The 26566-nt window shown below is 38.1% G+C and overlaps 1 protein-coding gene across 2 annotated transcripts in view; it reads right to left on the bottom strand.

Annotated features, from left to right (window-relative positions):
* The window catches only part of LOC135468012 (DNA-binding protein RFX6-like), a 41994-nt gene that overhangs the window by 5253 nt on the left and 10175 nt on the right, over positions 1-26566 (bottom strand). For both annotated transcript variants that reach the window (XM_064746010.1, XM_064746009.1), the window contains 15 exons: positions 22573-22696; positions 20612-20673; positions 20341-20418; positions 15876-15903; positions 14338-14445; positions 8748-8825; positions 7314-7427; positions 6406-6455; positions 5737-5896; positions 4420-4564; positions 3466-3560; positions 3015-3132; positions 1818-1937; positions 1328-1551; positions 242-386 (listed from right to left, as the gene is read on the bottom strand). In XM_064746010.1, coding sequence (XP_064602080.1) covers positions 242-386; positions 1328-1551; positions 1818-1937; positions 3015-3132; positions 3466-3560; positions 4420-4564; positions 5737-5896; positions 6406-6455; positions 7314-7427; positions 8748-8825; positions 14338-14445; positions 15876-15903; positions 20341-20418; positions 20612-20673; positions 22573-22696 — 1649 coding nt within the window. The remainder of the gene's footprint in view (positions 1-241; positions 387-1327; positions 1552-1817; positions 1938-3014; positions 3133-3465; positions 3561-4419; positions 4565-5736; positions 5897-6405; positions 6456-7313; positions 7428-8747; positions 8826-14337; positions 14446-15875; positions 15904-20340; positions 20419-20611; positions 20674-22572; positions 22697-26566) is intronic.

The raw sequence follows: 26566 nt of genomic DNA, 5'->3' as shown, positions 1-26566 counted from the left end.
GAAAGGGCAGATATGACATGAATGATAATATACATACTTTCAAAGTAGTGATCTTTCGAGTATTTTTTAAAATTTTTTTGGTTGGAAAAACTTCCCTACATAGCTTTTCTGCACAGTTCCATATGGGTCGAACGAAACACTTTCTGCATTCGAAGATGTGATACAAAATGTGATGCTTTAGTAACAGCCAGCGGAAGAGTATGATTCCATTTCCCGTGTAGTTCGTGATGGTGATACTTACTGATATAAGGGTATCCATGAGGCATCATTGTTGACTGGCTGGCACTTGGGTAGGACAGGCATTGGTTGATGACACTACCTCTCATTGGGTTGACAACTATTGGGGATATCGGGGGCGTCAGGGGATGATTTGCACCATTAACAGCCTGAAAGCAAGGCAAGAGGAGATACAGTTTCTAGCACGAATCATTCCCATACCTACTCATAAATAGTGACACTAGTGCATTACTACTCATCAAATGTCAATAAAATATATTCAAATACTTACGGCATAGCGAGTAAAACCAGATCAGTGATGATACTGTGATAGCGAGCGAGGTTAACTGCAGTTCATTAGACATCATTGGTCTAGAATTACTTAAAATACTGTATTTAACCCACAATAACATTAAAACAATGCAAAGCAAAAGGAAAAGCAGTCGTTGAAAATATGGGACATGCTTAGATTTTATCAGCATTCTGTAGAAACTATTCATTTTGTTGATATGTCCATCTCTTATATCAGTGAGGTAAGTTCCATAGGAGCTTTCTAGAGGAAGTTTTCAATCGAGCACGGTACCTTACTGATCAATGATCGGTGACCTATACTATGGCAGATTAGTCTATACGTGAAGAATCCCAAAGAGACGATAATCATCCCATAAATGTAGAGATCATGTCTATGGTATCCTTACACTCGGTACCATAAGGTCATCGGACACGTTTAGATTCATCGGATACCATTAGAGCCGTCGGATACCATTAGAGTCATCGGATACCATTAGAGTCATCGGATACCATTAGAGTGTACTTGTCAGTCATTCACATTTAATTTTTCATTAAACACAAGCTTACTTATTAATGTAAATATAGAGACCTGGGTCCGATTCCACAAAGACATTTTCGACTTAAGTCAAAATATAAAACATTGCCACCCTGCTTCATTTTTGGTTGATATTTTGACACAAGGTAACATTCATGACGTGGTCAAAATTTAAATTTACAGCTCTAAAATCATATTTCAATTTTTGACTGAAGTCAAAATTCGGTTCCAGAAGATGATAAAACAAGTACAGTTTTCTTCCCAGCATCTTGCAATGGGACATACCTGAGTCATGACTGACAGGTGATTGAGGTGGTTAGGGCTAGTGAAGGGGTCGCGGTCTGGGGTGTGCAGGGAACCGTAGGGGTCATCATCCAATCCCTGGTCTAGGCAGTGCTCTCTCTTCACGGGGGTGGTAACCAGTCCACCCTTGGACACGCTCGTCGGTCGGTTGGCAAGGAAACATGTTCCAGGGGTGGTGGAAATGTTTGGCCGGGAGCCCAATTCATCTGTGATAAGAGCAAAGCGTGTGCGATTTTTCTCGTAAATACGTTCGTCGCAATAAGTTAAGATCGAGTTACCAATACACAAATAGAGTCAATTGTGAAAAGAGGACTTCTGCTTATAATGCAATAACTCCTGTCTTAAACCCAACTTCATTGGTAAAGGGATAGTATAAACATGATATGATTCCTATGCGTTACCTTATAGTCTTACACGATAATCAGATGGAAATGAATACTACACAATAAATCATGGAGTACTATTTTCTCACCTGTCTTCATGTGTTTCTCCATACAGGTGTTCAGTTCCTGCTCCTTCTCGTTATGTAACTGAGCCTCCACTGCCAGCAACACATATTCGTCGAGTAACATCCGGATCAAGTGAAACGAGCCTTGAGGAATATAAAACCAAAACATCAAATGGGAAATCTAGAACATCACATATCAAGGCCAGAATACGAGAGAGCAAATCCAGGATATAAGAGGGGAAAACTAGGACACTTTAGAGGCAATTGTGAAAATCACATAGGAAACTCCCAACAGCTGTAGGAAAACCATAACATCAGAAAGGAAAACCACAGCATTAAAAAGGAAAACCATAAATCGGAAAAGAAAACCATGATATCGGAAAGGAAAACCATAACAAGAAATAGGAAAACCCACTGGACAGTAAATGCAAAGTTGCGCTATAGTACAGCTGAACAAAAGCAGCGACAAAAGCGTGAGATGTGGCAGCTGCCAACAATTATTAAATCAGGGAAGAATACGGCCTCTTGACATTTGAACATTTGGTAATAGTTGTTTGGCCGCAGATGTATACCCAGATTTTTTGGTGCAGTGGCTACAGATATACATGTATGCAACAGTTTCCTCAGTGCTCTTATCCCTGATTTCTACCCAAATTCTGTACCGCCATGAACACTGAGGATTATCCCAGATTCATTACTGCCAAGGGCATTGATGGTTACTCCAGGCTCTTTACTGCCAAGGGCATTGATGGTTACTCCAGGCTCTTTACTGCCAAGGGCATTGATGGTTACTCCAGGCTCTTTACTGCCAAGGGCTTTGATGGTTACTCCAGGCTCTTTACTGCCAAGGGCATTGATGGTTACTCCAGGCTCTTTACTGCCAAGGGCATTGATGGTTACTCCAGTCTCTTTACTGCCAAAGGCATTGATAGTTGCCCCAGGCTCTTTACTGTCAAGGGCACTGAGGGTTACCCCGGGCTATTTAATGGTAAAGACACTGATGGTTAGCCCAGGTTCCTTACTGCCAAGACCACTGACGGTTATTCCAGATTCTGCTTTTGATTGTATGTTGTGTAGCCCACAATGTTGAGATTTACAGAATATACATTGTTTTATGTTTTCTCTTTTGCTAAAAAACATGCTGGAATACGGAATCTGAAAGTAACTACCAAATATTGCCAGTGTAACAAGTTTAACAGCAACATTACCAATCTTTCTTACCGAAACTTTGAGCGTTGTTCAGGGTTAAATTATGCATGACTCTCGCACCGAAAAATGACCACTTGAGTAAAAATTCTTGCGCTCTCTTCTTAAAGGAGCGGCCATTTTGTTTGCTAGGCTGGAAGATAAGTAAAGAAAAAAAAGAGATAATTGCATTTCTAAACCTGTCATATGAGCAACTATATGTCGGCAAATGCTGCATGAGTTTGACTATATAACCGAAACGTCATCACATATTTTAAAACTATTTGAGGAACTGTTTGAATGATCACCATGGAGAAATAATAAGGAAAATAATTTCTTAAGACTGGGAACATATATGTTAGCTCTAAAGTTACATTTGCACGAGTTTTTATAAACATGTTTATATGAAAAAGATAAGGACAATATTTTTGAATCAATAGTTGATTTATGGCACCAAAATGGGGTCTGCGCGAAAAACTTGCATTACCTTGATAACTTTCTGTTCAACAACTGCATCCAGCCACTCCGTGAAGGCTTCAACAGTGGCCTGTTTACGTAACAGCTCCTTGAACTCTCGAAGAACTGTGGAGCAGATAAAACACACATATAGCAATTGGATGAATGGTGCGACTACGTCATGGTGACGTTGTTGTCTTTTTTGAACTATGACATACCCACGACTGACTAGCGTGGCACTCTGGGAATAGGCCGGATGATGGTCGATTCGTGGCCAGAATACTGTGAATGGGTTGAGCGTCATGTGTCTTCTCTAGGGCACTCCAGTGAGGCAGCATTATAAAAATGTTGTCATGTGGACAAGGAGATACCGTGGGGATATGACAGAAATAATGTTAAAAGCAACGGTAGAACCCAAGCAAGGAATAAAACAAACTGAATCATTATATAGTCCTTAAAACTCACTTGATAATAATCCCACCATGTGGATCGAAAGCTTGCGAAACCTTTTACATTTACGTGATGATGCCTCGACTTCATTATTATTAAAACTCAAATAATTCTTGACAATGAAAGGCTACAAATCTGACTGACTAATCACTGTTCAGGTAAAACTTATGCGTTCCACGGTTAAGGAAATAGGAATACCCGACAGTATAACAGATGAAAACTCCCCTATAGCGAGATCAAATGGGTATAGCATTTTAGTGGATGGCAGATGGCCTCTAACGAACTTTATTTAACATATAAGACTATACTTTATATTATGTAAGACCAACGAAATGACACTTAAAATGGTAAACGAGTGGTGTTCACCCATAAAACGAGAGAGTAGGCGTTTTCTTGGTAGTTGGGCTTTTATTTTGTCATTATCGAGAACACCGATTTATTGTGTCATGACGAAGCCTTGCCTCTCGCTTTTCTGTTTAATACTACACTTTTTGCATATCACCCCAAGTTTCTCGAGATGTTGAAAGACACGTACATTCAGCATTTAGGTCCAAATCGGCGGTGTCGGTGTCCGTGCTGGAGTAGAGGGCCTGGGATCCTATACTGCTCAGATCTATTCTGTCAACGTCTGATATCATCTGATTGACCAGGTTAGGGTCGTACAGCACCGGACGAGCAGTCTGAAGCAGGAAATTATATGGAACGTTCCTAAGGTATTGATTTATTTTATGCTCAGTATTGGCCCATTATTAACAATACTGCACTTCTACAATGTTGGTCAGGTATTTGGGTGGTGGGAACTGGGAGAGTCTATGGATGAGCCACAGCACCTATCCAAATATACATGTATATACCTGACAAACCATCTGCTGTAAGGCCTTGACACAAAATGGGATGGCTGAATGTGAACACGCGATCTGATTGGCCAGGGCCAAATGCTTTGCTTGAGAATTTCACCATCACGTTCTTAAGTTTTAAGATTATAATTATTAACGTAAAACACATATCGGTTGTTAATATTGCCAATAGTTGATAACCTATAGAAATTCCTTGGCCAATAGACTGACTTATGATTGGAAAAAAAGATCAAATACAACTGTATATTTTAACATTCCAAGAAGCGGGTAATCTATTTTTAAAGCAAAACCAAAGCCTTTGTTTAATGTATCCAAAGTTTGATAAGCTATGGTAACTCTTTGGTAAATGGACTGACCCGCGATTGGAGAAAAAGACAGACAGATTATGTTTGGATTACATTTTGAGATTCTTTTGTGTTGAAATCCGTTCTTGTCTCGGTATTATGTATGGAATTTCGTAAAGACTGTCTGGTTATATTTATTTGGTTGGTGTTTTACGCCGTACTCAATTATATATCACTTGTGTAATGACAGTCAGCAATAGATGGTTTGCAATGGCAGCCATCTTTGAGGTAAGTTTGTGTATTGCCAACTGGGGTTCTATTGTTAGAGGTGTCATGAGCTGGGCAGAGGCCCTTGGCTGGTAAGGGCATACAATGAGCAATATACACAAACTTATCTCAAAGATGGCTGCCTTTGCAAACCATTTATATGGTGGGAGGAAATCGAACAGTGTTCGGGGAAACCCACGATCATTCACAGGTTGCTGGAAGACCTTCCCACGTATGGCCACAGGGACATCGCAATGCTGAGAGGCCCGTGGGTAACGAATAACCATTAGGCCGCAAAGGCCCTATCTCTGGATATAGATATATCCTCAAACGTGATTTCACGGATATTAAAAAAGACAATGCCATTTCGGCAAGATTCATATGTAATGTTTTATAATATATAGGCTGTACTAAATAGTCCATCTGATATTAATGAATATTTACTTGTGCTAAATGCAAGAATGACGTCTGTCTTTTCAAAGCCTGTGCAAAACGGCGCGCCACCGGAAGTTTGCTATCGGTTAGTAGATCCGGTAAATTCTCCAGAGCGGAAGTTACCCAGTTTTCCCAGTGTTTGGCAAAATTCCTAATGTCGCAGAGTAAACTGAAAAAAGAAACAACTTTGAAATTCACATTTAATGAACATTATTCTTGTGCGCCAATGTCGTCTGTCAATTTTTGTTATATTTTCCCTTGTTTTGTAATATTGGTTTAAAATTTCAAGATCCCATTATCATATCAATCATTTTCGGAGTAATTTTTGTCTGAAGAACTGCTCCAGACTTTTTCACCTGGTCGCGAAATATGAGAAATATGATAAAATTCATTTGAACATATGCATACTACATGTATATCGAATCTGGCTGGTACATTGATGGATCTGTCTTTAAATTTTCTCTAGTGTACAAATTCCTAGATCGTTTGGAAAGCCTGGCTGTGTCTGTCCGAAGTGCATCACAGATAATCATATATAAGCCATGTACACTATCCTTTGTACATGTTACATTTTCATTAAGATTTATCTTGGTTTTAACCTGGGCTGGGCCAGGTGTGTTTACATAACGAAGCTATTGACATTTTACCTGTACAACTATCCGTCTTATTCGTACTTACGTTTCTGGCATTTCTTGCATTGTGGCAGGGATGAGCACTTCAGTGAGAACCTGTCAGAAGTGAAATGTCTGTCAATGAGTATAGCCCTCGAAAGTACCACTTCACATGCACACTGCGTGACAGTGAGTGAAGAGGTGGTAAGTACGAAAGTAAGTTTGCCAAAAAATACGAAGAAGTGCTGATGGCTCAGAAAAGTGAAACCGACATTTGTTCAGTGTGGCTTGGATGTGCGATCTTTATGAAATCATTTGAGCTCATACTAGCTTTCAATATTCCTAGATCAATGATCTCCACAGGAGTAGTTAAGAAGAGTGGCTTTCAAATGCTCGGGAATCCGGGTTCAATCCCGGTGTTGGACACACGGAATTTCTGGATTTCCCCGCTTTTACTGTCCATTAGGCCTTGGTGACAATAAGCCCTCGATCAAATTCTTAAAACCGTAAGCGAATTCTAACAGTTGTTGAAGACCACTACTCTTTCACCAATATGGTGGTCATATCTACACCCTTAAAACACACCGTTATGGTATAATTGGAAAATTCCAAAATGTGGGGTGAAACAACAACCCAATTCAATATAATCAATATAAAACCGAATCATTAGACCTATTGATTAAAACTGTTTATTCTTCGCACAAATCTCAATGCTGATCATATTGTTTGTCAACATGTAACAAAATGTATCAGTTTACAGCTTATATCCGTGGGGAAAATGTTTCTATAGATACAAAACTATATATCTTAAAGATAAGACTTTATTGACTGCTTAAAGGCAACGGGATAATTAGGGGAACAGTACATAGAAGACTGAACACCCTCAAATTAGGTTGTCTTTAAGAAAGATGAGAATGATAACCCGTTCTATTTATTTCTAGTTATTTTGACCGCCACAGTCTGAGACTGACTTACCTTGTAGAGAACAGAATCACATACACACACCAAGTCCACGATCACTTGATTGTCCACCAGAGGAAGTAAATGTTCTGGCAGACCTTGCCAGAAGTGCAGCAAGAAGTTCTGAATCTGGACAAGACGTAAATGTGAAGTTGAGAAATAAAATACACGGTCAGGTTTCACAAAATGTCTTATGTGTTCATTGAATTGCTTCAGTAGTTCTCTGAAAGAATGTAGTTCAAGATGGAATTTTTCTCCTTAAAACTTAAGTCAAACACTTTCTAAGTATACTATTAAGATAAGTACTTTGACGTTAGCCAAATAACTTTGGTGAAACCGATACCTGGTCGATTATTATTATTAACATGTCTTACTTTATTCTACACGTGTTGCCTGTTATCATATCCTCCTCACGTGTAAACTCCTCACGTGTATTTTTTTTCTGGCTGGCATTATTTACAGCAATATCAGTGACGCTATGTGAATGGTCGATGTTGGACCGAAAGAGCTGTATTTCTTGAATATACCACCACTTGTATTTTGTAATTTGAGGAATATGGTGAGATCATAATTCCCTATGAATCTGAAGTGTTGGCCGACCATATATTCATGGCCTTGAGTACAGTCATCACTTTAACGTCTATTGCGCAGGCCTGTATAAACCTACGTCTCATATGAATGAAATGAGCGAGACGCAGGAATGGCTGCGAATCATGGCAGAGGAAATATGTGGCCACTTGATCTCTTGAGCCTTTACTTCATAAGGTTACATTTACAACCTACAACGATTCTCCGCTTTGGAATTTCATCTCTGCGTTTTAAGCAGACAAGGTTTGCTGATTTCGTTAAACGTGTGCAATCTTATTCCTTCAAGCGATTTGTCAGGAGACACCAAACTTAACAAGGCCTTTTATGTGTTTGTGGCATGAGTTTTCTCTTTTATTATAAACAGAAAGAAAAGAATTAGAATAACAGTAAGAAGTATAGCAAATTTTTATGTGAATGTGAAAATCATGGTAAAAACGCGAGAACTGCAAAGCAATTTATGAAATCTCGTTAACTTCGATATTTAACTGAATTTTTGCGCTGCACTCAAGAATATTTCACTTATACTACGGCGGCCAGCATTATGCTGGTAGGAAACCGCACAGAACTTTGGGGAAACCCACGACCATCCACAGGTTGCTGCCATACCTTGACATGTCTGACCGGAACGTGAGTATAATAAATAATATGCATATAATTATATGATATCAGTTCCATATACTGCCAGCCCAACTTGTCATGAATGTTGTAGACTAGTTTGTGAAACCATTCAAAAACTTTTACACCGTACATGTAGCGTCGATATGTATTACACATTCCACAGTAAGAAACTTCAATATGATAAATTTTCATCAACCACTTTTGGTGAATTTCAAACAGACACTGAGAATAGCGCCATCTCACCTCTTCAAAATTGGCATTAATAGCCGTGTCCAGTATACACTGGCAATGGGTCTTGTACATCATTACGAACGTCTCCACCTGGGGATGATATAGAAATCCACAAATTACACATCTTGTCAAATGTATTGACATGACGTTATGATGGATGGATATTTAATGACGACCCCTAGACGTTTCGCCTCGACTGAAGTGTACGTGTGAGGTTGACATAAGATGGAGAGATAAGATCTAGGTGTGTTTTATTAAAACTGGCTCGTTCCTCATACACTTTAGTCTCAGTCTAAATGAAATATCGACCCGGCTGATATTCGATTTAAACGTTAGGATTAAACTTAATAGCGCTGTCAAGCCAATCGGGTGTCCACGTATGAAATGAGGAAGACAACAAAAAAAAGCAACAATTTCACGCAGAGCGTATGTTCTTCTATAAGTTCTTAACACGAATTTCGAAATGCTTTTGCAAAGGTTAACATAAAAGAAAATGATAGAAACGTCATGTTCTTCCAAACTACAATAGTGCTGGTCACAAGAAAAACTCACAATGTCCCGGCCAATTCATACACAAGTGTGAAAAAAAGGATAATTTCTACTTTGCATTTTACGATAGGGATCGTTTTAAGGGTATAATTTCAGCCAAAAATTCCAAGTCTTTCCTAAAACAAGGATTTTTCTAATTTTTTCTAACGACATCAACTTTATATCATTGTGTGAATGTTCGTTCCGCTAATATATAAAATAAAAACACACTAAATATCACAACCTTACGACAAATCGGTTCAGCTCAATGTTTCAGACATTTTACAAAATGTACAAAAATTAACATATACAGTCGTGATATATCGGAGATTTATTGGCACAATTCTTTGTATGTATGAATCAAGGAATGTTGAACTGGGTGACGGGACAGTATAGACATGGCTGGTATATTTATCCTATGTTAAGAAGATCATGGCGTCTTGTTTTAAAAACGATGCACAGCATTTGCAATTTGACAAAGAACACTTTACACTTTTTGCGGGGGGGGGTTGACAGTGGAAAGATTGATTTTGATTGGTCACCGAATGTTTTGCCTTCGCACATGACTGCACCACGCACGTACCTTGAACTTGAGTACCTGAACAAGTCTATTTCATTTCGGAGCTGACAGGCTTGTTTATAACCTAACAAATTCGTTCAGAGCTGACGCTTCAACTTCTGTTAAAACTTCCAGGGATAAAAATGCTTTGTTTATGGTTTCTTGTCTAGCAGTCCACTCCGCCCATTATGACTAACAGCGGTCATATATGGCGGTGATCTACAACCAGACATATTAACTCTTAATCCTGCATCGAAGATAAGCGTACGTATATCATTCTTACCCTCTCCATTTAAATTAAAGTCCGATGTTATCAGGACCAAGGACAATATCTGGGTAAATCCCGCTTATCATTATAATATAATAAAAGACATAGAGGGTAAAACAAGAGCAGAGCAGAGACAGTGGGAAATTGTCACACGTAACCAATGGAATACAGCCTCTTGTCACTTTACCTCAGTTAGTGTTTTATTCTAACTGTCCATGTAAGTTCTTAAATAATAGCAAACTACACGCCTCATAGCAACATGGCTTAAACAGAATTAGGCAAGTTTCTGTCCAGACGTCACTGATACTCAAAGACAGCCACGAACGGGTTTAAAGATTCCAGGGATTTTGCGGTGTTTGGATTATCGCAAATAAGACACTTCCAGTAGTAAACAGGTAAATTAGTACCTCTTGTTTTCATAATGGAATAATTAAAAATAAAGGTGTAGACGCTGCTATAATTAACGTTATGCAAGTACAAATCTAGAACAGAAATGATAAAAATCTGCCTGTCCATACAAAGAATAAAGAGGAATTTTATCAATTTGTCCTATAAAATTGAGGTAAAAAATATATTTATGTTGCCTAAGTCTATGTAGTGTTGATGGATTAAGTCTAAATGAAATGTAGATGATAGAAAATACACCTGGCTTGAAAAATGTGAATTGCAACATATATACTAACATCGTACCAAGCCCTGAAGAAGAACAGATGCCATGATCGTTTCAGGGGCCACAGTGATAAGGCGAAGAATAAGGAGAAAGTCGTCAATCGTGGAACAAGAGATACAGTGATGACTATACAACCACTGAAGATCATAACACAAATTGTGTACTTTGGAACAGATGAAACAGTGATGCCTAGACACCACTGAATATCAGAACGCAAATCGTCTACAGTGGAACAATCAAAACAGTGATGCTAAGAACCATTACGCAAATTGTCTATCGTGGAACAGCACACGCAGTTATGCCTAATAGCTACTGAAGATCAGATCAGTAAATCGTTTAGCGTGGGACAACAAAAGGTCTTCAGTGAAACAGCAGACATATACACGCCTATACACCACTAGAAGGAAATATCAAATTCAAATCGTCTATTGCAGAACAACAGACACAGCGATGCCTGTACACCACTAAAGGCCATATTAAACCCAAATAGTCTATTGGAGAACAACATAGTGGAGCCTATGCAATCACTTAAAATCATAACGCAAATCATCTACCTTGGAACGGCAAAAACCTTTGATGCCTATTCAATCACTGAAAATCACAGCGAAAGTCGTCTATTGTGGAACGGCAAAAACTTTGATGCCCATACAACAACTGGAGATCATAGCGAAAGTCGATTATTGTGGACAGCAAACACTTTGATACCTGTACAACAACTGGAGATCATAGCGAAAGTCGATTATTGTGGACAGCAAACACTTTGATGCCCATACAACAACTGGAGCTCATAGCGAAAGTCGATTATTGTGGACAGCAAACACTTTGATGCCCATACAACAACTGGAGATCATAGCGAAAGTCGATTATTGTGGACAGCAAACACTTTGATGCCCATACAACAACTGGAGATCATAGCGAAAGTCGATTATTGTGGAACAGCAAAAACTTTGATACCTATACAACTACTGAAGATCACAACGAAAGTCGATTATTGTGGAACAGCAAAAACTTTGATACCTATACAACTACTGAAGATCACAACGAAAGTCGACTATTGTGGAACAGCAAAAACGTTGATACCTGTACAACTACTGAAGATCACAACGAAAGTCGACTATTGTGGAACAGCAAACACGGTAATGCCTGTACACAACCAAAAGATCATAACGCAAACCTTATATCGTGGATCAGCAGTATCATTTGGCAAATGTCCACATCAAGGAGTCATCACAGACAGTCATACAATCCCCCAAAGAAATGACAAAAAATAAACAACAAAATATCGATAAGCTGCGAGACATGAGCACTGAAAGAAAAAAAAAACGACCAAGAACAAGAACACCATCAACAAGAATAACAAAATCAGTAAAAAAGACGCCATCCTCTCATAACCTACCTGACGCAGCTATAACACAACTCTCGAAAGTAAACTGATAAATAAGGCAGGTATATCTGGTCAATTCACCAAATCAAGTTAACGCAAGCATTAAAACTGTATTTGGATCTGTTGATTATTTCCAGTATTGTCTTTCTTCTTTCTATCACAATCACAGGCACACGTGATCACTAGATGAGCTGAACTGTGTGTTATCTTTGATGTATATATGACCAATGGCCATGAATAGGGCGGGCCTAGCATTCTCTGGTTAGATGATATCAAGTTTGAGTAGACTTTGAAATCTTGATACATTTGAGGTTCATGAAATCATCACTTACATTCCGATGCGGAATGGACTTTAAGTGACTTGTTTTATTTTTCACAACCATCAAGTACAGTAGCATGGATTTTCACTCTTATATATACATTCAATCGATGAAGTCGGTCAGAGATACTGTAGACTGTGTATTTGTAACGTGCAAGTAAGTTATCTGGAATAAGCACGTGTGTATTCACTTTTAAGCTGACAGTATAATGCTAAAAGTCGACCTGTTGAAATACTTCCGATTAAAGCTTGTGGATTTCGCCATTAAGGCGTAATGTCTTTATTGCACATCATTCATATTTGTCATTAAAATCTTTCAAACACGTGGTTAAGTAATCGCTTTATTAACATTCTTTCATAAGTCTTCCAATATTGGAGAAAACACTGTGGCAATACACATATACTAATAAGTAAAGCAGATCTACCTATCTTAATTATTCTACATTGGAGTAGATCGGCCTCAGTATTTACAGTGCTGCTTGGCTCTAATGACAAAGACAACAGACGTAGGTGTCATAGTATACTGACACTTGAATCACCGGTAATGGTCAACCCTCTTCTGTAAAACCTCAGTGCAGTGCCAAATTTGCCATGTCTAAAATCCTTGACATAATTTGACTAAGGACTGAATGCGTGTGTGTCTCCCGCCTACAGGATAAATACTCAACTGGTCATAGCTGAGTCGTCAAAATAAGCTAGCTTTTCTTGCAAATTTATCCATGCATCAGTCAGAAAATGTGAATCTAGACGTCAAAAGAGATATATTCGTATACCAGTCGTCAACCAAAATGGACGTTCCAGGTTCGCAAGGCCAACTGACCTTGACCAATTGAAACTCTTGATTCGTAAAAGTGTGAAAAATGTGGAGTCATTAAGACGCCAATAGCAATGATCCGACAACAGTTAACGGTGGCCAATTTATTGTTCGGACACTATAAACTAAATCTCACTGCTACTAATTTAGGTTCACTGTCACAAACATTGACCCAGAATTGACCAATAGAAGCGAATAAATCAAGCAGTAATCTAAAAAGAAACACAGTCCGGTGAGTCGAGTGTACAGACAACATCAAACGGAGCTATTAACTAGGGGTCAGTCATTATGGAAGAAGGCATAAACCGTTAGGCTGTTGGGAGCGTGAGGCTAGCGAACCATTGTGACTGGCTTTAGACGATGATAAGCCGAGTGAAGAGAAAAGCCAGCACGAAACAGCACGCAAGCTGCCCACAAACCATTCAATAAACTCACGTTCTTTAAGAGCAACGCTCAGGTTCACTCAGATTTGTACGCCGTTCTGGACTGGGGGAAGTGATTCATGTCTCAAAATAGAGGAATTTGTCGGATTTTAACTCTAATGGTGCAAAAAAGGTCCATAGAGATCTACATTGACAACCGAGGCGTCAAATGCAGACATTCATAGTGTAAGGACGCTCCAAAGAATTATTGATGCTTGGGACATATCATAATATAATCTGTCAGAAATTTCAACACTAATTGCACACAAAATCTTAAGTATCGTAATCTAAAGTACCGACCCCCCATCCCCTTTCACCTGAAAAAAAGAAGCATGTGCAATAAACAGGCACAAGTATAAGGAGGGCCACTTTAAGTAATGTAAATATACAGTTCAGAAGCCGCTTGCACAAAGCAATCGTACAATGGCGACATGTGTTAAAAGCATGTTGCAGTCAACTTAGGTTACGACTGCTTTGTGCAAGAGGCTCTAAGTCTCCAAAGCGTAGAAAAATATCATTCAGTTTTCGAACTGATGACCATTATAGCTCATATCCATATTGTCGTAAGGTATTTTGGCATCACTTCTGCACAATCTTTGACTCAGCGGTAAAAAGAGAAAAAACCAACAAACACTCACCTTTTCCCGAGACAAAGAGAGAGGAAGTATCAAATACTGAGCACTTGGAAAGTCTGGCAGAAGGGTTCCTGTCTTCGAACTTAGCGAGTACTTTCGTGTGAAGCCACCCTAAAAATGATTACGCCGATATTGGTTATTTGCATTAAACAAAAAACTACAGCATGTAGAGAGTAAAATCAGAGCATCGACAACATGAGTGTGATAGTTGGCAAAGGGTTGCACGAAAAAGACAAATATTGGGAAGCAACATGGAAATATTTGCTCAGATTAAAATACGTAGAAAGAAACTAATGGCATCGTGGTGTCCACATATTTATAAATGCGGTTACATATCCTTGAGGTAGAAAAATTGTTTCATTTATTATTTCTTTGATGAAAATTATTATTGGTATCATCACTTAAACACAAAAAACTATCTCTTCCATATTTGAGACAAAATACTGGACAGATGTGCTTAAAACCCTTCATCACTGGCCGTCTGGAGTCGGAAATGCTTTGTCGCATTGGTTCAGGAATATTTAACGTTTAAAATCTCGAGGCACTTTTGGGCTTAATTTCCTTGCGGTTTTGCGGCTACGAACATGAAAATTCTGATTAAAAAGATCCTCGAGAAAACATCTAGATCGGCCAAACCGGAAGCCACCTACAAAGGGTACGGCCTCTGCCATTTCCTCACACCGCGAAGCCTCGCGACAACATATGAGGTGGACTCATTTCCAAGTGACGTCAGCCTTCGCAACCGAGCCGGTGCTATGGCAATGGCGGCCATTCTCAAGTATCTTACAAATTTTGATCTTGGTGTTTTCAATGTTTGCCGACATTTGCGAAAGATAAAAGCTGCAAATCGATCAGCCACAAGTTTAGCCCTTAACTATTAATGGGTCTCGAGTCTTATCAAGCGGGAATTGTATCGTCCACGGACAAATTACTTTTCTAAGCGGGCCTGGTCTGCCACAAACTGTCTGTACTGGGTCAGTAACCCTGAAAACCTGTCCATGGTCCAAGCGTGCTGGCTTTGAAGCCGAGGACACACGACATAGGACTAGATAAGGCTCAATAGACACACGATAACCAGGTAGAGCCGTCTCTAAAATTCCATGTGTTTGTAATCGAAGCTCCGGTGACAGAAAATTCATAAAGACCACGATCGACTTCAAATAGCTGACATTGGTAATGTAATTAATGGGTGGATATTGCACCTATGGAGCCCAAGGTTCTAGTACATTTTAACGTCAGAATGAATGTGGACAGCAGTCGGTTTTGACAGTGGATAGATAGGGAGCAAAACTAAGCATGTGTGAAAGGCTGGATATTAGGAGAATTCTGAAACAGTTCTCAATGGAAATACACGTAATTCACAAGTAAATGAGTTTACACATAAATAAAGCAATAAAACTGCCAGTGTGTCATTCGCTTTTGGACGTAGAGTGAAGTATTGAAGGCTTATGGTTTATTCCGGTGAGTTTTATTTGTTGGAAGAGAATTACCGGCCTTGGATAACCTATAAACGTATTTGTTCAGTGTTTCATTACACTCACCTCGCTTTTTAATTTGCAGCCAGAAAATCTGAAATAAAATAAGAAAAAATCGGTGTTATAGTCCTGCTGTATGTAGAGTGGAATATTTTCTCCAATGTACATTGTACATGATAAACGTAACCTTCCCCAACAGAATGAACAAATTAACAGAAGGTACGCGCCGTGGCGTAATGATGACAAAACTTGTGACGTAACTAGTGTCGTCATTGCTCCAAATCGCTCAAAAATCGCTCAGAAGTGTCACACGGAGTAATGCGTTGAAGACGCATGAGATTGCAGACGAACACGAATGTGTATATCCAATACCAATAAACCGAACCAATAATAAACCAAAATCTATTGGGTTTTGGCCAAAGCTTGTTTGCTGTGTGACCAAAAAATCGTTTATTACAGTCACTTTAGACATCAGCTTCAGGACACGGCAGATTAATGATGTGAACCACAAGACAGTGCGTGGTCACGTGACAAGCCTGTTGAGAACGAGTCAGGTGAAAGTGACCGATTAGCAGACTACCGAGTTAACAATTCTGACAAATGACTGGTAATATCGTGCCCATGTCTTATCAATGGACACTGGACAACATACACCGGGGCAGGACTAAATTGCATTTCTTAATTACATTTCTTAGACAAGGGAAGTCACAAGCTCTATCTGCCATATGTTGGACAAACTACACATAGTGGTCGGTCATCTTCATAACTGGTCGGTCATCTTCATAATTAAAAAACATTACTCGCCAGCTTGGTTGATATACATATTGTGTGCCTTGCCAATCCTTGGAGAAGAAATTGGCATCCAGGGTTGAAACACAACAAAATCCAGTGCAGAAGCACCATCTATTGGCACCATCTTCTGGGGATGACTCTTCAAAGTTGAGTTTAGTGAGTGTGTGGCTGAAATCTGGTGCAATTAATTTACTGTTCAAAATATTTTCTGTAACAGCAACAAAAATCTACTTCTCTTATCTAATTCATTACGTGACTGAACGCAATATCTGAAACGACTACGAGTAGGTATTTACAATATTAACAAGGTTTCTATTTTTCGCAAGCCGCGCTCAATATTTTTTATATGGAAGCGTACGTGTATTTATTGCAACGCGTGCACACACACACCTTGTAAAATTCAGAGTTATCAGCGTCTGTCTCTCTAAGTAAATCTTGATCATCTGGGAGGTCTTCTCAGCCGCATAACCCCCCACCCCCACCCCATAGATCTGCTGTGCACGAACTTATCCCAAAGAGGCCCACTCAGACCGTTTACCCAACTGTTCAAGGGTTTGTAAGTACCTCCGCCCATCAGGAGATTTAAACCCACCTCAAGTATTTTCTCTTCATTTTGTATGTTTGGCATTCTATCATATTCTAAATTGACATGCAAGAATCACTGAACTTTGGCCTCCGACCCACCATCATCCTCCAGCTCAAGTCGGCTAGCCTGGGTGTAATGCTATGTCTAAGAACACGCGAATTAGGATATAGCCTGTGTGTAATATCTGTAACATCAGTAAAAGAACAAGTCAGGCAAGCTTTCCTGGGTGTTATATCATATACATCTAAGCACGAGACAAGAAGGGTAGCCTGTGTGTAATATCTGTAACATCCAGTAAACGAAGAAGTCAGGCAAGTTATCCTGGCTGTTATATCACATACATCTAAGCACAGACAAGCTGGATAGCCTGAGTGTAATGTTTGTAACATTCCATATAAGAACAAGTGAAGCAAGCTAGCCCGAGTGTTATGACACAGGGGCAAGTCAAACAGGGTAGCCTGTGTGTAATATCTGTAACATCCAGTGTAAGAACAAGTCAAGCAAGCTACCCTGGGTGTTATTTCACAGGTAAGAGCCATGTCAAGCAGGGTAGCCCGTGTATAATGATTGTAACATCCCACAGAAGAACACGGTAAGCAAGCTAGCCCGGGTGTTATATCACAGGTAAGGGCCATGTCAAGCAGGGTAGCCTATGTGTAATGGTTGTAACATCCCACAGAAGAACAAGGTAAGCGAGCTAGCCCCATTGTTATATCACAGGTAAGAGCCAAATCAAGCTGGATAGCCTATGTGTAATGGTTGTAACATCCCACAGAAGAACAAGGTAAGCAAACTAGTTCGTAAGCTATATCACAGGTAAGAGGAGCTAGGCCAAGCAGGGTAGCCTATGTGTAATGGTTGTAACATCTCACAGAAGAACAAAGTAAGCAAGCTGGTTCGTGTGTTATATCACAGGGTAAGAGCTCAAATCAAGCAGGGTACCCTGTGTGTAATATTTACAACATGCCAGGCCCCTATAATCTGGGCGTAATAGGCCTATTTGTAACACCACATGTTAGAACAAATCAACATCTTGGAACTGTTCCTTAACATTATTTTATCAATGTAGTAATTATAATTAATATGCCGAAATATGGCTACAACACATGTGGACAAGCAGTCATATGTGGAAATTATAATAAGCATATTATCAAATCTATGTGTCTGTACAGGCATTCCCAAAGATTCGCACATCTATTGAAACAGCTTCGAGAGACATAGTGATGAAGGTCGCATTTCCTTCTGCAACACTACATTTTGGTCACGTGATTTTGCCGCTTACAGGGCAGTTAAAACATGGAATCAAAGGAAAACACTAAACAGTGGAATTACTACGGTTATCTTTATCAAGGACTGCAGTGTTGATTGATAGGATACTTGTTGTGACGCCCTAAATTATACCAAAATGGCAGGATGGTTGTATATCACCTGAACATTCCCAGACAGGGAGAAATGTACAATTTAAGGAAAGATAAACGCGAAGCACTGAGAGGCGGAGACAAGGGTTATCCGTGTGGTTTATGGGTAAACAAACAAATACTCTCCAGGTCACGTGATCATACGGGCTCTCTGAGTGTCAATACTGACATGGCACTTCTGTTTGCAGAATGATATTGTCCCTTTCTGTGCTTATCACAACAATGGCATACGCTGTAAATCACACAAGGGAAGCGTTATCACTTCGGCGGAGAAAGCTGCGTGAAGATACGAGGGCGGCAGATAAGATACAGTGACTCGTCCTTTGACTAAGGAGAAAAAAAATGTCACTGCGTTCTTTGTGTTCATAAACATCTCTGCTTCATACATTTTGTTTCGTGCGAAACCCAAGATATATTTACAACTTTCCTGAACTGTGTGGACTTTCTGTGTAACATTACATACTAGATTATGAGACAAACGGTGCAATGAATGGCAGGCATATGTCATTCATGTACAATATTCATAAACTGACTTTACAAACAATTTCTATTCACAAGAATAGACGAATATAAGACTAAAGGAACTCAGGACTTTTCTACTAAATAGGGGTTACCCTGTGAAACTTATTGATGGAGGAATTAAAAAAGCACGCTCTATTGATCTACGCCTTTTACTAACACACTTAGCCCGTGCTCCTGACTCTCATCCTGTAATCTTTATCTCTACATTTAACCTCAACAATGACTACGTATATGCTGCCATTCTAAAAAAAAAAAGAAAAAACAAATTTTCTCACAGTCTAATGAACGACTAGGCACTGCACTTGACAGAACAAAATTTCTAAAAGCAAACAGACAGGCTAAGAACTTGAAACAACCATTAAGCAAGGCCGTATTCAGTTCGATCTCTACGGAGACCTTTTCTGTCAGCAAATGCCATGATAAACGATGTAAATGTTCAAATTTCCAAATTTCAGAAATGCTGAAAAGCCCTTTATCATAAATGCAGGTATAAATTGTTACTCCCAGAATTTGATTTACGTCCTAGTCTGTAACGGATGTCAAAAACATTATACAGGAGAAACTGGAGATACCCTGCACCCGAACTTAACAACTAGGATTCATTGTGGGGGTATTATTATTGTCTGTTTTGTTTAATTTAACTCTATCTGTGTACAGACCTAAATCCCTGTAAGATTATTTCTATGTTGATCAGACAACAACTAAGAGTTGCTAAACTACATAACTGTATGCATGTCTATATATATGTTCTTTGTGACTATTAACTGCACCATTTTGAAAAGTCTCAAAAGAGACGAAACACGTTAATGGTTTAAATACAAGTATGATGCTATATTAGCCACCCACGTTTTCGTTCATCGTTCACTTCACTAGCTTTAGCTAGCAAGTCATTCTCCTGGATATACCACACGTAAGGACTTCATTTCCTTTCTGTTACTGATATGTTGTCTGACTCTTGTGTCTTTGAATAAGCAAAGAAAAAAAGAAATAAACCAAAACAACAAAAAAATAACGAACAAACTCAAAAATAAAATAAACAAATAAATAAAAAAATATATATATATCTAAATGGACGAAATAGTCTTTTATCTCTATCATGTATCATAATGCAACCTTACCATGTATGACCGTAAGGAAACTAAACTAATATGTGAGAAGTAAATTTGTCAAGAAAACTATTCACACTTATAATGGTATGGTTATATGAGAGTACCTGGTAAGGCCTTTGCCGGAGTATACAGAATGATAGTACTGACTCGTTTCCCGGATTCCAATACCGTAATAGTGATATCTGCAATGACAAACACACAACGGTGGCACAATGACATTGTACTGGGTCGTGACAGTCTTTCGGTCAGTTTTAAAGGGATTTTGTCTATCATTGTAAATATGTATTAGAGTAATTCTTAAGACAGGAGTTCTTCATTAAGTTTGATATTTTTACTTGAGATTGCAACCCTAAAGGGGTATACGACAATACTTACTTGGAATGACCTCTGGTACCCAGTCTTCTGGTAGTTAAGTGAGGGAATTTCTGACGAATCGTCTGGAATGGAATGTTGAATTGTACACACCCCGACCAGCTCAGATGGGAGCATATAAAATTCGAAACTGTTCCACAAATGGGAAGTGAACTATAAGAATATATTGTTTACAAAGATTATGATATTTATAATTAGGACCACTAAGTCTGGACACTAATCCTTCAATAGTGATTTTTTTTTAAAATTTAGAAATTTTAGGATTTTCAAATTCGTCATATTATATTTTTCCGGTGCACTCCATATATCTTTATATTTAAATAACAAATGTCATATTTGGGCCAAATTTTCTCTGATATTACACTTTCCAACTATGGAAACATTTTATGTTCAAACAACATTTGACCATGCGTTTATCTTCGATAAGTTTTGTTACAATAAATAAAAACTGACTGTACAATAGAAATAATCGCAATCACTCTCATTTACCACTCTCCGTTTACGCTAGCTGGAAAGCTTTTACAGCACTAGGTGTAACAAACATCGAATTTTGGAACGCTAATATAACAGTGACTTTTTATAATCATTTCAAGGGCAAACACAGTCGTCAGATAATTGACAAGAGAGTAATAAAACAAACCAATATTTTTTCGTCCTCTCTGTAGCAACGCTAAAATGTGTTATATTACTGGGTGACTCGAAAGAAAAACCGAAATCAAGCCTGGGCAAACAGAGACGATTCAATTCATTGAACAAATCAGAGTAGGCGCATCCCGACAAACAATGTCAAAGGGCCTGGGTATTTTATCATTGGGTAAATACGCACTCTTAGAACCACGTGTTTGCATACACAGAGCACTGACATATCACCGATACAGCTTCTGTTTAAACTCGGTAGAACTAATCTCAGATATACATCTTACTGCGTTGTTCCGTCTAACTGTTACCCTAACATTTACAATATACACGGATCACGTAGTTTCATAATCAATGATAAAGAAATCTAGGTGTAAAGAACTTATCGGCATTTAAAAAATATAGCATACGTTAAATGCTGCACGATAGCAGCCTAAACATTGTCCTACATGCTTTTTGTATATACATATCTCCAAATCTTAAAAAAGGGTTTTTTAAACAAAAAAAAGGCACGCTAAGAAGCTTCTCCAATAGAGTTTCTGATTGCGCCGATTTAAATGATGTTTACTTTTGATGCAGGCCTACTATTCCTACTATATATAGCCCCAAATGTTGTCTTACAAAGAAAAACTCCAGTTTTAATCGCACCAGATATACGAAACTTATACCATGAATAGAAGTCGCGATAAATTACGAAATAAAATATTCATATGAGGGCAATATTCTTGAACAAGGCTTAAAAAAGCAAACAAACAAATAAATATAGAGCAAGCGCTCTGGAAGTAGGCCTATTGCCATCCCTCTCGGTTTGAGGATTTATTAAAATTAGCTATGTTCAAAAATGGACACAGATGACATGATGTTTCGAAAACTGAGGAAGCGCCCCCTAAAATCTCAGCAGATCTGTAATTTGTGGTGGTAAAACCATTTAAGTCAGATCGATGAACCGTTATAAAAAAAATGTCGGGAAACCTGTTTCATGAGGGACTGACGAATTGACCGACTAAGAACTGATGGACAGACAGATAAGGGTTAAACCTATAGTCCCCCTTTATGGTACTAATTATCATGGGTGTTATAATACTAAAAACTGATGTCATCCTCAAACCAGACACTAATTCCAAAGAATGCCACAATTAGGGCAAGTTTTAAAAAAATGCAGTGGAAGCCAAACATAGAACATTTCATGAAAATTCTAAAACATGAACAATAACAGCACGGAAAACAACTTTAATACAGCGACAGTTATTTACCCCTGCTCTTCTCCTTGTACTTTTATTCTGATAAAAGCCATTGTCGTGCAACCCTAACATTTAAGGTCATCTTACCTTGCCGAAGGTGGCCGCGCATGCGGGTTCAAGCGATTCTCGTCTGCAGAAGTCGAGGTAATGAGCATACAGTATACACCTCGGCAAGCAAACTCCTTCACAAATGCAGTAATTTTCGTCCAGCCTATTAAGAAACCAGATGCATACATTACCAAACGTTGCGTTCATTGGTGAAAATACCAAGGAAAACAAGTGAGACAAAGTGCTTTCGAAATCTGTCAGTTCATGTTTTGTGTTCATAATTGCTTTTGTTGGTACCGGTACATTTATTTTCCTCTGACTTCTGTTTACATAATTGGGATATTTAAATTAAACTAAAATAATTTTAATAAAATGCCATGACACTGTAATCTGTAGAATGAAGCTGCATAACTTAAACTTTCTTAGCCCCAAAATAGGTGTCATAAGGACTGTTAAGTTGTTGTCTGATGTCAAAAATTGCATCATGAAAATGTCACACTGAAACGTCCCCGTCCATTTTGTTGTCTCTAGGGAGATGGGCGCGGTCTTTTTCACGATAGACGGTTTGGCTCAGGCATGTACACTTTTGGTATCAGCGAGAATCATGTACACGATAACTTTGAAAAAGACAAAAATCTTAATCTCAGAAGATAGGATATCTAAAGAATATTTAGACAGGGTGTCCTGATCCCCAGCTACACTTAACCTCCCGTGTTGACATGGGCTTAGCCACAGTGCTAAAGCAGATAGTACATTCCTAACGAATAATCCCCAACTGCGCTTGTACACCAGAGCACTAGCTGATGATCACCACTCTCAGCCCTTGTTCAATGCCGGGCTTTCTTAGTACCTTAGATAGTGTAGAGAATCTAAAATCGCACCGAGCTCTTTCTCCCCTTATGATGACATTTTTTTCAAAGACGTGTAACATTTATCACAGTATTGTCTTACTATTCCATAAATAGCAGTATTGTTTTTTTTTTGTTTTTGTTTTTTTTTTTGGTTTTATGTTTTGTTTTTGTTTTTTTTTTGCAGTATGTTCGCTTCATGTTAAAAAAAAATAATTTTGAAAAAATAATTCCAATCTGATCGTATCTTAGTTGTTTGTTGGGTTTCAAATCAAATGTCCTCGTGGTAAAGGAAAGTAATCACAATACACTGTTAATTACATGCATATATATGTCTATTTAAATATGTGATACTAAATTTCATCTTAACTGGATAAGTAATCTACTTGTCTCCGCTATCAAACCATGTTTTTAAACGTCAGTTATAACCTGAGGATATTAAAGAATTAATTGAAATTATTTGTGGAAACATTTTACAATGCAGTCTCTGTTAGTTTCGGCGTTGAACATTTGAATAGTGCTTGTATACTGCGCAAAGCTAATTTTGGGCTGCTAACAACAGCCTAAAGGGACAACACGTTTAAACTGCGTGTTTTGTTGTTGTTGTTGATCTCGCTGCTGAGATGTTTTAGAGTTTTGTTACAAATTTTATTGACAACTAGTGATTTCAGATTTTAACAATGGGTTAGTTTACCGCATTACATAATAGATGTCAATTTAAAACGTATTATGCCGAATCACAATGCATCGTTTAACATGTCTTTTATCGGACTTGTAACAACACTATGACGCGTGTTTTGCTCACTATAATCGTAAAGCAGAAAGACAGCTAATCCGACACGCTTGTTGAGCACAGAACATGGCTACTGACAAGAAAACAACACCTAGTGCGACCTATGAACAAGTCCGAGGCGAAGATGAAAGTGATTTGATAAAGCCGCGCCATTACTACTAAGCAGTGCTGGAATGGCATCTGTGCAGTGGAAACCCTATACCACAGAAATACGCGCCACAAACAGCACAGCTCGCCACAAAGATTTCCAAGCTTCATTTTACAATAAAAATTTGGATTTATTTCGAAAAGAAGTATTTAAATTATTGATAGTTCTTTAATTATTATAAACTTAGATCTCTTTGAGGACACAGAAATTTATTTAAAAAAAAAATGTTTTTTTTAGTCACAATTTATCGTGACATCAGATTAGTTCATGTTTTTCAAAAAACGGTACAAATAAAATGGTTTAGCAGGGTGAAGTAGCGCTTGTCCTTCAATCGTTAGGATCCACGAGGTAGAGGTTCAAATCCGATCTGACATGAACTGAATTCGCTCTTTCTCGTTGTTCGTAGGGTCGTTCATGCAGTTTACATTTTTTGAAGGCATTTAATTGTCTTTAATCGTGCATAACCGTAAGCCGAGTAGGCCTGTCACCAAAACTACAATTATTCGTTGATAAACTCAATTCGTCAACAGATATATATATATATATAACGACCGGTACTGAGTGAAGAATCTCTTTTCCAAACTTGTTCCCAGAAATATTGGTGAATTTTTTTTATCTTTTTCTGTTTCCCTCCAGTTTCTAAAAAACTCTTCAAATTATAGCCCGTATTGTGTATAAAACTTGGTCTGTTTATTTAAATTAATTCACTAATTTCTAACTTAATTGCAGTAAATGGTTACATATTCTAAATAAAGGCTACAATTCCGCATCATTAATGACGAAATGTTAATTAAAATTTTTTTCTCAAAGGCCAGTAGGTTCCACCTGGATATAATACCTTAATTTAAAATTTTTCACTTTTATTCCCGTAAAAAACCCAACAGTTAAATACCATTGCATCGTACATGTATACTTGACATGATGTTAAACGATTGTAATGTTAAATGACATACACTTACTAACTACAAGGCATACCAAATATGATGCCGTATAAATTTGTATTAAGCTGACGACAAAACTGATAACTGCATTTACATCCATTTATTTGTTTTGTTCTAGAAATTAGATTTTGTAGTTTTCTTTGAAACTAATACCCTGTAATATTATGTTGCGAATGTCCATATAATCACTGAAAATCGTATTATAAATGACTGATGCTTAAGTTAACTCATACTGAGAAAATCTTTTCTTTTTTTTTCCACTTTTTCCTTCCTGAAATAAATCGATAATGTCTTTGGTCTTAAAAGTTATTAAGCCAATCACTAAAAAAGTATAAAAATGTTTTTATTAGACGTAAGATATATCGTTTTTCTCAATATATTTAAGTCAATAACGAATACATCCGTGCTGGTTTTGTGTTAAGCTTTTCTGTCTACAGAATAAAGTTTACGGGATAATAGTAATCAGTTAGCTGATAAGCAATACTTTAAACCCGGACCATCCTCAACTGGAGATGTTTGTTTTGTACACCCTGATCCATTACGATGCTTGTTAGATTTAGAGAGGCCTTATGGCGTCTGTGCTCCTCCACCTCTTATGATCAGTCTCGGTGGGTAGGGGAATAAAGCTATCGAACAGCATGGGTCAACCCCTTACTTACACCGATATCATCCGATATGGAGCATAATTTCGCCCAGCCTTGTACAACTCTAACCTAAGCTATACTTCTTAATTGTTTTATGTACCACCCCCACCACGTTTCACACAACACACCCTCTCTCTATATACATATATATATATATACATATATATATATATATATATATATATATATATATATATATATATATATATATATATATATATATATATACTTCTTACTTCTTATACTTCTTAATTGTTTTATGTACCCCCCCACCACGTTTCACACAACACACCCTCTCTCTATATACATATATATATATATACATACATATATATATATATATATATATATATATATATATATATATATATATAGTCCTCACTCCTTTAATGCATTAGCCAGTATCATCTGGCGAAATGAAACTTTCAAAAAGTCATTTGTTATTTTTTCAAATGGAACTGCTGACAGCTGGCTGATAAAATATGGGAATATAAGAACACTTGTACAGACACAAATCAACATACTCGTCTCGAAACGAATGTCTTCGTCAGTTGACACCGGGCTTTTGGGGCCAGGTCCTTGAAACTATAGCATAGTGAAGGGGATAGTTGTACGTGCTCACTTATCTACGTCCACCCCACCCACTTTAGCAGAAACAC

The sequence above is a fragment of the Liolophura sinensis genome, chromosome 6 (assembly GCF_032854445.1).
Source record: "Liolophura sinensis isolate JHLJ2023 chromosome 6, CUHK_Ljap_v2, whole genome shotgun sequence".
Lineage (NCBI taxonomy): Eukaryota > Metazoa > Mollusca > Polyplacophora > Chitonida > Chitonidae > Liolophura > Liolophura sinensis.
This window is presented reverse-complemented; position numbering and strand designations above follow the sequence as displayed.